Source organism: Microchirus variegatus (assembly GCF_963457635.1).
Source record: "Microchirus variegatus genome assembly, chromosome: 15".
Lineage (NCBI taxonomy): Eukaryota > Metazoa > Chordata > Actinopteri > Pleuronectiformes > Soleidae > Microchirus > Microchirus variegatus.
The window spans coordinates 24240052-24252218 of record NC_139816.1 but is presented as its reverse complement, the minus strand read 5'-3'; the positions used below and the strand labels follow the sequence as shown (position 1 = coordinate 24252218).

At 47.9% G+C, this 12167-nt stretch overlaps 1 protein-coding gene across 1 annotated transcript; it reads right to left on the bottom strand.

The window, feature by feature from the left end:
- Positions 1-6348: 6348 nt before the first annotated feature.
- Positions 6349-11915, bottom strand: galnt11 (UDP-N-acetyl-alpha-D-galactosamine:polypeptide N-acetylgalactosaminyltransferase 11 (GalNAc-T11)). The gene is made up of 12 exons (XM_083902040.1): positions 11787-11915; positions 9381-9646; positions 9178-9301; positions 8926-9092; positions 8694-8819; positions 8359-8608; positions 8155-8272; positions 7891-8043; positions 7600-7818; positions 7298-7402; positions 7015-7152; positions 6349-6911 (listed from the first exon to the last, which is right to left on the bottom strand). Exons 2-12 carry the CDS (start codon positions 9610-9612, stop codon positions 6780-6782), a joined length of 1764 nt encoding a protein of 587 aa, XP_083758166.1. The 5' UTR covers positions 9613-9646; positions 11787-11915; the 3' UTR covers positions 6349-6779.
- Between the last annotated feature and the right edge of the window lie 252 nt (positions 11916-12167).

The window sequence follows — 12167 nt, the reverse complement described above, 5'->3', positions numbered from 1 at the left end:
GACAGTCCGAACGGGACGGTCTGATACTCGTAGGTTTTGCCCTGAAAAGCAAACCTGAGATACTTCCTGTGTGCAGGGTGAATGGCGATGTGAAAATACGCGTCCGAGAGATCGATCGTTACAAACCAATCTCTCCGACGGATCGAGCGACAGAGCACTTTGTGTGTCAGCATCCTGAATGTGTATTTCCGTAGGTGTCTGTTTAACACACGGAGATCTAGGATGGGGCGAAGGGCTGTGCTGGCTCTTTTTGGAATGAGGAAGTACCGGGAGTAAAAACCCTGTTGTGACTCCTCGGCCACAACAGCTCTGATAGCTCGTTTGCTCAGTAAAGACATTATTTCGTCTTCCAAAACTCGTGCAGAATCCCCCTTGGCCACTGAAACTAACACGCCGTTGAATCTGGGTGGTTTCATGGCAAATTGTAGTCTGTATCCGTGAGAAACAGTGGACAGAATCCACGGGCAGACTGCGCATGCGCGCCACCTGTCCGCTCTGACAGAGAGAGGTCCCCTGTCGAGCTGCGGTGATGTCACCCCCATGACTCTGTGAGAGTCGTGCCCCGCCGGTGGAGCGTGAGCTCCCTCTGGTGGCGAGTGGGGTGCATGACATTGTTTTATTTTTGTGTTTTTTATTTTGCACTTCGCCCTCAGCTTTGTGCCTGGCTGCGAAAGTGCTGTTTTTATTTGTACCATTTTTGAACATGGTGGAAGTGCTTGGTGACACTTTAACTTGTCGGGACCCTGAGTCTCCCCCCTGTGGGCCTGCAGCATGGGAGACTGAATGAGGAGCCCTGGAGAACATGTAACGGCCAGGGTTCCAGAACCACACATGACAGGGTCCTGGTACTTCCCCTCCATGATTCTTAACTTGACCGGAGGGGAAGAGGGAGAAGCTGGGGATGTTAGGACGGCCGCTTCTTCTTTCCGTCTGTGGGGTGGGACGGGCGGTTCTTTGCTGCAGCCGCTGCAAAGGAGTGTTTGCCCCACGGCCTCTGGGTGTCAGACCTGGGCTGCTGGTTGCCCTGCTGACCAGACTGCCTCTGAGGGCGGGCACTGCCCTGACGTCTCCTCACTGCAGCCGCTGAGGCTGCAAAGCTGGACTTGGCGGCCAGAGGGGGGCGAGGGGTTTGTCTCCTAGGCAGACAGAGATCAAAAGCCTCACCCTCCTGCTTTCTGAGGGTGGAGGTTTCCTTCATTTTCTCCAAAGCTGGGCCAAACAGACCTTTGGCGGGGTCGTATGAGGCGTCCATAACCCCCCGCCTTCTGTGCATCACTCAGGCTGGAGTGGTTCAACCACAGTGCTCTCTCACCTGAGACAGCAAGGCCCATGACTCGGCCGCTGCCCTGCACTGCTCCCCTGGATGAGCGCAAGATGAGGTCTTTCACCACGCAGATTTCATCCCAAAGAGCTGGATTTGGTGCTCCGGAGTCCAATTGTCTGCCCATCTCCTCTAAAATCTCAGCCAGGTACGCAGACAGCAGTGTAACTGCATTGAGGGAGCAGACTGACTGTGCTGCATATTAATACATCCTCTGGAAAATGGAAGATGTGACTCGTTCCATTTTACTGGGCAGAGAGATGGTAGAGGAGGCTGAGACAGAGCGGCGATCAGGGTGAAGGTGGTGAGCCACTGAAGGTTCCACTGCCGGGGGTTCGGACAGCCCCAGCTCTTTCATCCCATGGACCTCCAGTTTAGAGCAGTCCTTTGCAGGAAGTTTATTCTTAAAGGGACAGGACCAAAAACGGCTCATTTCTGTCATGCACGCGGGCACGGCTGGAAGGAGCTGTTTGGCTGGTGGTTGAGCTGGTGGAAGTCTCTTACCATCATAAAGGTCCCTCTCAGTGCCACCTGCATCCTGTACAGCAGGCCACTGTATTCCCAGCTTAGCTGCAGCTCGTTTACAAACATCGTAAAGGCTGCTGTCAGTTGGAGGAGCGACCTCAGATGCACTGGAGGGGCGAGACTGCACTGGGAAAGTAGCATCGTCCTCGTCCTCCTCCATTTCATCTAAGTTGAGGATGTCTGAGTTGGCGTCGCCCTCAGCATCCTCCCCCGGCTCTGCGTCGGGGAGCTCCTCGAAGAGTGGCGGCATGTCTGTGTATCCCTCGTCCATCATGTCCGCCCAGCTCGTAGTAGCGCGCGCCATGTGGGGGGTTTTAGCCACAGCGGTTTCTCCCGACAGACATGGGTCTTGAGAATTAGCGTCCGCCACTCTAAGTCTTCTCTCCAAAATTTTCTCTGGCATATCCGCGCAGTGAGGACATGACTGCAGGTCAGCCAGAGACGCCTGAGCGTGTTTAGCACTCATACATGCAATGCACATGGGATGAGGGTCCCTGCCTGATATGGAAGACCTGCATGACGCGGGACACAGGCGGGATACAGCCTCTTTGACCTTCGCATCCGGCCCTTTGGCGGGGGCCGCGGTCGAGGACATGGCAGCTGGCGACGAGAGAGACGTTAGTCATGCACGGAGATCGTTCACCAAGCACCGTAAAGGCAGCCCGCCGTAACGCGTTAGCTTCACTCCCGGTGACTGTTGAAGATTGTCGGCTAAGACACCGTGCACCCGGCAGGTTAGATGTGACGCTATGCCCTGCTCGGTAATAGCGTTAGCACCCGGAGTTTAAAATCCCGGCTAACAAGACACCGCAGAGTTAGCTCGTCGTGACACGTTAGCTCCACTCCCGGTAAACACTCAGCTAACAAACAAATGTCAACCGTACCCTGCTGACTCGCCGCGACACGTTAGTCTGTGGGTAAAATATCTATAATTAGCCGACCCCCGGTAGGCAATACAGGGTGGCCGGCGGAGCAGCTCGCCTTGACGCGGACACTACACCAGGATAAAGTGGAAAAAACTTCTTGCGAAGTACTTACTCAGCGATATCAGACGTACGCCAGGGACTGCGTTCGGCGACAAGGACCTTAACGGTATGTCCGTGAACGGTTTAGCAGTTCCAAGCTTGCCCGAAAGGCTGAGGGAGCTTCCACAATTGTTTCTTCACGGGAAGAAAGCGAGAATGATTTTGAGGGGCGGGTCGGCTGTGATAGTATGAGGGGGGCGGTACCCAATCACAGCTCGACCTGTCTGTCACAGACAGACGTGGTGCCATTGGAGCTTCCCTGGTTGGTCATGCCAAGGCAATATCCCATAGTGAAACACCGAACGAAGTTAGAAAAAGAACCTATCTGTGGTACACAATGGACCAAGGCTGAACCACCCTGCGATACTGAACTGTCACAAGACATTGTCAAGGAATAACAACCTGAGTGAGTGACAAAACGACAAATTAAATATGTGTTATAGCCTACTGTGGTACTATGTTTTAAAGGATGTGTCGGAATGGTTTTGAATTGTGGATTTGGTCCATGATTTGCGTTTATTTGAGCCTTTTTGTTGTAGTTTTGGTGGTTATGATTATTTCTTTCCTGGTGTGTGTAGTAAGTAACACTTTAGATTTAACCTACATTTGTGTCATTAAAACCAGTTGTGATCATTGACAGTATCATTAATATCAGCTTTTGATTAATTAATGAGTGAAGTTGCTGTTGAGTCGGTAGGCTGTTATTACCTTAAACTTATAGGCGGTTACGGTAGCTACGCTGTTCAATCCAGGCTGTGGTGTTGGGTTGTCGATTTTAACTTTTCCTTTTTTCTTCATCTGAGTCTTTTGCGTTAGGGTTGCATAATTGAGATTAAAATCCTCTTATGCATCACCAGTGTGTAGACTGTGTTTGTGAAAGAGATTGTGTCCGTGTGCGTGCGTTCATTGCAGCCGCTGCTGTTAATTGATCTAATGTGTTTTACTATTAGACAAATGTGCGCTTGTCAAAATAGCAACAATCATGCAAGCACGATGATGAGAAACCACCAGCAAAAACATAAATCTGTGCCCCTGCCGTTTGATCAGCTGCTCGTCATCTAATAAAGCCAGGACATCCTTCTCACCTCAGTGCCATCCCCTGCTGGCAACTCCTAACCACTTAGGACACCTCTGGAGGTCTCTTAAATATCTGGGAGAGTAGGAGTGATTCTTAGACTTAAGAAAGTTGATGAATAACTTTTATTCTTAAGTTTGAGAGTAGGACTAAATTTCACAAATTCTCAGGACTTAAGTGTAAAATGGCACTCTAAGACGCTTGATAAATAGGGCCCCAGGTGGTTAACTGTGTCAAATGCTGAAGAAAGGTCCAAGCGGATGAGCACAGAGGAAAGAGAGGCACCCCTGGCAGTGTGGAGTTGCTCAGTGACAGCAAGAAGAGCAGTTTCGGTTGAGTGACCTGACTTAAAACCAGACTGATGAGGATCGAGAAGGTTGTTTTGGTGAAGTTAAGAAGAGAGTTAATTAAAGATAGCACGCACTAGAGTTTTGGAGAGAAATGGAAGAAGAGAGACAGGTCTGTAGTTATTTACTTCAGACAAGGGCAGGTTTTTTTGAGAGGGGGGGGGGTCACACTGGCCTCTTAAAGAGAGTCAGGGAAGCAACCGGATGATAAAGATGTATTATTGAGATGGGTGAGAAAAGGAAGAAGATCAGAAGCTATTGACTGAAAAAGGTCAGAAGGGATAGGGTCAAGGGGGCAGATTAGGAAAAGAACTTGATCTTGAGATAGAGGGGTGAAAGAGGATAGAGAAGGAAATGAAGTTGTGGTTGGTGGAAAGGTGAGATCGGGAGGTGGGGTGGAGAAAGAAGAGTGAATCTCATCTACCTTTTGTGTGAAGTAGTTGACAAAGTGAATTGGTAGAAGGGAGGAGGGAGAGTGGGAGGGTCAAGGAGGCTATCGAAGATTGAGAAAAGTTTTTTGGGGTTAGAGAAAGGATTGAATTTTATTTTGGTAGAAAGATTGTTTGGCTGCAGAGACAGTGAAGTTGGAGATAAGAGAATGATCAGAAAGCAGGTCGTCAGGGTGTTTTGATTTCCTCCACTTCCTTTCTGCTGCCCGTATCGTGGCTCAGACAGAGTAGAACAGTTTCTGGTGAAAATGAGGTCAAGGTGGTTACCAGCTTTGTGAGTAGGTAGAGAATGTGTGAGTGTGAGAGAAAGAGAGAAAAGTAAAAGAAGTAAATCGGATGACTTCCCTGATTGGATGTTGAAGTCACCAAGGATAACAAGTGGAGGGCCATTTTCTGGAATGTTTGAGAGGAGGACATCTAGTTCTTCCAAGAAATCACCCAATGGGCCTTGTGGACGGCAGACGACAACAATGGTTACTTTCACTGGATGCGTTACAGTTACTGCATGAAATTCAAACGACTGTGAAGAAAAATGTGGCAGTGGATAAAGAGAGAAAGTCCAGTTGGGGTAGTTGGGAAAGTCCAGCAAGGAAGTCCAGACATTGCAAAGCCAGAGATGAACTCAGTCTTACAGGTAGCTGACTGGCAGTTCCACAGGCCCCCTGTGACGAGGTGTTGGGTGTGTGTATTGAATTGAATGACTTAATTCCTCCCCCGGGGGGAAACACAGTGTAGAGCGGGTGGGATAGATAAGTGAGGATAGGTTACGGTGGTGCTGTGAGTGAATGTGAGGTTTGTAATATCTATGAGAAGAGACATGTACTGACTTCAATTGTCCTGTATAAACTTATAACTTTTACATACATTTGTTGTATATCTGCTCCTGGTCTCCTTCTTCTGTCTCTCCCTCATCTCCCTCTCTCTCCCCCTCCTCTCCTCTCTCCCCCATTTTTCCTTTCACCCAAACCGGCTGAGGCAGATGGCTGCACATCTTTGAGTCTGGTTCTGTCAGAGACTTCTTCTTCTGTTAAAAGGGAGTTTTTTTTATCTCTCCACTGATGCCTAGTGCTTGCTCTTTGTGTATGTTGTTGTGATTTGGCGCTATACAAATAAAATTTAATTGAATTGAATATACCTGCGCGGAATCTTGGGTGGAGCCTCAATGTGGGCAGGGCCAGGCTTGTTTATGTGAGGACTGGAAGGTCCTCAAAGACACTTAGTTTGTCCCATTACTTTTAGTTCCCTAAAAAGTGAGAGGCACATTGTGATTCCTACACCGTTCACTTGATTTGGATGTAAATACCCTCAAATTAAAGCTGAAAGTTTGCAGTTAAAGTACATCTTGTTCGCCTCATATCAAATCCATTGCAGTGGTTTATAGAGCCAAAAAGAAGAGAATTGTGCCAATGTCCCAATATATATGGACCTGACTGAAATGTGTGTATGTATGACAGAGGAGGGGCTATAGAGGTGGGAGGAGCCTCACCCTGTTCACCGTTTGTGTGTGCTCACTGCCCCCTGCTGTGCATGAATGGAATCACATGGAACATGATAATGAGAATCATGGTCACATGTGATTATGAGACTCAGACACAGACCTTCATCAGACAGTTGAACACTTTATTGATGATGAAATGACTCAAAGTTTAGAAAGTAAACGTGGTTTGATCCAAGGACCGGTTCATGATCAGCCGAATATTGATCTGTTAAATGTTTGTTTCATTGACTCACAGTTCGCAGGATTTCATTAAAACACTGAATTTGAATTTTTAAAATAAATACTGCAGTCTTTCACACACTCATCGTCCGGGTCTTTCCACTTCCTGTTAGGACACCTGACAGGACACTGGGACAGGACTTTTGTTCTTCAGTCTTATGTTCAGTCAGAAAAACACATGATAAAATCTAAATAAAATGGTCCTGAGTAGGAAAGTTAAAAACACAAATATTAAAAACTATAAGCTTATGATTGTCTTTAAAAATAAAGAGGACGTCCCTCCATCTGTCCATCACACAAGCAGCGGGGCTTTCTCCAACTCAGCTCTCCAGCTGCCACTGTTGCACCTGTGACGTGTCACATATCGCCATGGAGACATAACCCTTCGGCCCGATTGGCTGAGAGACAGCGAGACACTGACCGACCGAGACCTGGTAGAGTCGGTTAGACTTCTACAGCAGAGAGTGAGAGAGAGAGACACAAAATGAGTTGATCAGGATAAACTTAGATTTCATGATGTATGTGTATGTGTGTGTGTGTGTGTGTGTGTCTCACCCCCAGGCTCCACTGCTGTGACCCTCCTGACCCGTGACACTTCATCAGTCTGGGCGGGTCAAAGGTTCTGACCTCAGAGACGTCGAGACACAGAAGACTGGAGAGAATCAGTTGACCTTCTTCATCGTAGAGCCACACCTACACAGGTTCAAAGGTCACACTGAACAACAACAATAACAACAACAGAACACTGAAGTGCTGCAACACCTCGTTACCATAACAACCTCTGTAGCACCTGTTACTGACAGTGTCAACAATCTGAAGATCTGAACCATCAGCTCACCTGTTCGGGGTCACCTGGGTCACATGGTCGCAAGACGACAGCCCCACCCTTCTGACTGACTCGACCCTGAGCAACGAGGCAACGACCAGTCGCCAGGTTACGCAGCTGAAAGACAGTGGACACAGGACATGTGAAGAACGTGAAGAACATGAGAGGAATGTGTGAAGAACGTGTGAAAAACATGAGAGGAACATATGAAGAGCGTGTGAAGAACATGAGAGGAACATGTGAAGAACATTAGAGGCACATGTGAAGAACATTTGAGAACACTAATGAGGGGAGGAGGGGGCAGAGTCACCTACCCGTCCTCGCTGGAGGACTTTAGGTCGCCTCACACCCTTGTTGACGAACAGTGGAGGCGGCTGCTTGTTGCCATTGGCGACGGTCTGCATCTCAGGGTAAACCGTGTCCAGGTACCAACGAAATGAGTGACACTGCAGTCGCTTCCTCAACGCGACACGATCACTGACGTCGCCATAGCTACGCTCACGCAGCTCAGGACGCAGAGACAAATACTGCTCCTGAGGGGACAGACACAGGAAGTGATGTCACAGGAAGCTGCTGTCTGAATATGCGTGTGTGTGTTTGTTTACCTTGTACTCGTCCATCCACACGTGAGCCAGCCGCAGAGAATTATGGGCCATGGTGTCCTGACCGCCCGGTGAACCGTATGGACGACGCTTCCTGAAGATGTGACCGACTCTGGAGCACGGAATGATGAGCAGCTGACCACCACACATCCAGATCTGATCACACCCCCACACACACCCACACCCCCACCCCCACACACACACACACACACATCAACACCTGATGATGTCACACTTAATGCTAAGCTAGGTTAACAGCTGACTCACCCTGAAGGAGATCTCCAGGTTTTCTCCGCCCCAGATGTTCATGCCGGAGTCGTATTGGCCGAGTTCAATAAAATACTTCCTGTTCATGGCAAAGAGGCCGCCTGCCATGGTGGGAGACCTGAGGGGGAGGAGCCAGAGGATGACCTCACTGATCCACTGCTTATTTCACTGGTCAGCTGCTCAGGTGATTGATGAGCTGGTTACCTGATTGGTCCGGCTGCTCCCTCAGGCCCATTGAGATCAGAGGGGGGGACGGGGTCCCACTTGAAGTGCAGCCCCCAATTGAAGCCACCCCTGACGACGGGGGAGGGGGAGTAAGTGAGCGTGTCCGCAGAGATGATGTCAATGACGGGACAAACCACCGTCCTCTGATTCTTCTGGATGGACGTGAGAAGAGGCTGCAGCCACACCTGGTTCACCTCACAGTGACTGTCCAGGAAGACCAGGACCTCACCTGGACATGGAGACACAGACAGTCAGAGACAGGCGAGTGAGGAGGCAGGAGACAAGGACACACAGGTGAAGGGTGGAGGACACACCTGTAGCATGTGATGCTCCTATCATGCGTCCTCTGATGAGTCCTTCTCTCTTTTGGTTCCTCACAAGTTTGACTTTTCCCTGCAGCTCGCCATTGACGTAACGGTCCAACTCGTCCTTAAGCTCGTCTGTCCATCAAAGACGTAAATATTGACAAACATCTCTGTCAAAGAGAGGCAGTTAAAAAAAAAAAAACTTCTATTGTGAAATTCCTGGCCAGGATGTGGGCATTACCGAGTTCACTGTGGTCGTCCACCAGGACGATCTCATGCAGCAGATACGCCGGCGTCCGGTCCAGGACGCTGTGGATGGTTCTGAGCAGGGCGGACAACGCCTCGTTAAAGAAACAGATGACCACGCTGGCAGAAGGTAGAGCCTGAGGGTAGACCTTATCTCCACACCTGCACACACACGGATGGGCCGTGATCGGTCAATGATCGGTCAGTAATCGGTCAGTGACAGTAAACCCTCTTAACAGAGTCTTACTGGGCGTCTCTGGTGTCGGGCAGCTGGCGGTGAAAGCCCAGTCTTGTGGAGATGAGGACGTTGAAGGCATGGCGGTGATACCCGGTGTCTCTGACCTCCTGATCGTCCTCGTTAAAGATCATTCCTGCAAAGAAAACCCTGAGTCACACTTGAGTCACACCTCTGAATTTCCAGCAGCCCCTTAACACACCACCACCTCTCACCCATCTCCGGTGACAGATCCACGCCACGATTGGCCGGCACCGCAGGCTGACGTCCTGCCCTCCCTTCGGCGGCCTCGCCTCTAGAGACGGGCAGGCCGCCACGGTGCTGCAGCGGCGTCCGGCCGTCGCTGGGTTCGGTGCCCAGAGAGAAGTAGAGGAAGAGGAGGACGGACCATGTGAGCGAGGTGGCGAGGCAGCCGTAACAGAAGTACCTCAGTGTGACACTGGCCATGGTGGCCGAGAGAGCATCGCCTTACATTACGCTGCTGAGAAAGAGAGAGAGACAGTGACAGAAAGAGAGAGGGAGAGACACAGAGATGTGTTTCATTGTTGCTTCTGTTTTTTATGATAATTAATAATTTCCTTCATTGATTATTTAATGATGATGTCATCATCTTTACGATAAATTTAAGATGTGTTGTCGCTGGTGCTGCAAAGGATTATGGGATGCTTCACTGTCTTCTGGGCAGAAGGAGATGAGAGAGGAAGCATCAAGGTTCCTTTCCTCAGGTGAGTTTTAATTTAATTTACGTTTATTTGACAGGGACAATGCCCAATATATGATTGGGCCAGATTTTAGCCACAAGGCTAATTTACTAATCTGCTGTCCCTGGACAGGAGTTGATTTTACAACATGTAATGATTTGGGACAAAGACCCAAACACACATCACAGTGATACAGAGTAATAAAATTGAGTGATGAGAAAAGAAAAAACATACAGATAAGAGGAATATATATAACACAGAGACAAGAATCAGACTAGAAATGTTCACAACATTGGTTTGCTTTCAACCATTTCTTAAGGCCTAACTTAAAGGTGGTGAGTGTGGAGCTTTGTCTAACACTAACAGGGATGCTATTCCACAGCCCTGATGTTTTTACTGAGAAAGCGGTTTGGCCAAAGGTAGAACGCCTAAACACACTTGTGCAATCCCCCCTAGATAATGCTCTTGTGGTCCTCATGTCACTTGTGGGTCTACAAAGGCTCACACATTGTTTAAGGGGTGGTGGTGCAAGGTTATTAATCGTTTTGAAAAATAAACAAGCATTTGAAAAGAAAAAAAAATTGTCCACGGTAAATAAACCATACTTTTGTATGATAGTACAGTGATGGTAGCTGTGAGATTTTTTGTCAAGTATTTTCAGTGCTTGTTTATACACCTTATACATTACTGACATGGTAGTTGCATTTGCTTTAGACCAGGTGGTCAAGCAATATGAGATGTGTGTTAAAATCATAGAATGGAAATAAAGGATAGCTGCCTTTGTAGTCATCTGATTTCTAATCAGCTTAAAATTGAAGAGATTCCTTTTAACTCTTCCAATTACTTTTTTTTATATGTTAGATTTGAGTCAACAATGACCCCTAGGTATTTAAAATCATCTACTTCTTGAATTTTTTGACCCTTGACAACTATGTCAGGCTGTTGCGTAGTATTTTTTCGTGAAGAAAGGTACATGCAAACTGTTTTTGAGGTGTTTAATGTTAGAAGAGTAATTCGACTATTTTGTTTGCTTGTTGTTTTGTCTTTGCATGAGCATAGATAACTGTTTCATCGGCATACATTTGGATGTTAATGCCTGGGAATACTAAAGGATCAGTCAGTGGAAGCTTCTGATTGGCCTACAGCTCATGTGATTGTGTGTGTGTCCAAACCTGAGGCAGCGCTGAACAATCAGGAGAAAGCACCATGTGATCAAATGACCTGCTGAGTCCCTCATCTATCATGTGAGCTCTTGGTCAAAGGTCAGAGGTGCCTCAGGTGCTTTGACTTCACTTCTTTCACTGATGTTAAGAATTTAAAATGACTAACTATGCAAGTATGTCGGTAAGTATTAAAAGATGGTAACACAGCAAAATATAGAGGAACAAAAGCTATTCTCTATTTTTAAAAAGCTGCCCTTTTAAAATGATCTTCTCACAGAACAAGCTGCTCGTGAACTGTTATGAAACTAATGCACGGTTGTCATTAAGAACAGTGTTCTCATGAGTTAGGCTCACATTCACGCACTTTATTGATTTTTATTCAGCCTCACATCACAGATTAACACCAGCTTGGACTGAGCAGCTGCAGCAGCAGAGAAACAGCGGAACGAGACATAAACTCCGGGGTTTCATGTGTTTACATATGTTAACAATACATGAGTCTCATCGTAGCCGAAATAAAGAGGAGAAGATACACTTTACTGCTAATTGGACAGAGATTATGTTTGTTGTTGAAAAATGAGTCAAACTCAACGAGAAGCGAATAACAACGACGGACGGGCATAAACCTGTCCGATAAAGGAACCAGCTAGCATATCGAGCGTTAGCAGCGCTCAGTGTAATGATTTACGTGTTTAGCTTTAACTCTCACTTGCGTCGTTTCTCGCGACAATTCGCTCGCAGGTTAAACTCTACTCACTGCTTGTCAGCGTGTTTGCTCAGCGGCACTTCGGCGCAGCAGGTCCCGACTGTATGTTAGCCGCCACTGAGGCTAAAATCATCAGTTTCTCTGATGAAGTTGTGAATGTAGCTCCTGTTTTCTCGTCGCAGACACAGTCAGTCCGTGGGTCCAACTAGTAACTGCAGCCTGCGGGAAGGTCCAACCGGAAAGTCCAACCCACCGACACAAGTTCGCACCACTTACTGTCGACTCTGACATGTAACTTCCGCTGTGCACTGTCACAATAAGACGAAACACACGCACACACGCACACACACACGCACGCACGCACACACACACACACACAAACACACGTACGCAAAGAAATTCTCAGATTTATAAAACCGTGCGAAAGTCCTG

Excerpts from the sequence above, each read along its gene's own strand:
- galnt11 (XM_083902040.1), bottom strand. The coding sequence starts at position 9,612 with ATGGCCAGTGTCACACTGAGGTACTTCTGTTACGGCTGCCTCGCCACC. Across the intron at positions 8,044-8,154 it reads ACCTGGAGATCTCCTTCAGG|ATCTGGATGTGTGGTGGTCA; the intron begins GTGAGTCAGCTG and ends GGGTGTGATCAG. Across the intron at positions 7,153-7,297 it reads ACCCAGGTGACCCCGAACAG|GTGTGGCTCTACGATGAAGA; the intron begins GTGAGCTGATGG and ends GAACCTGTGTAG.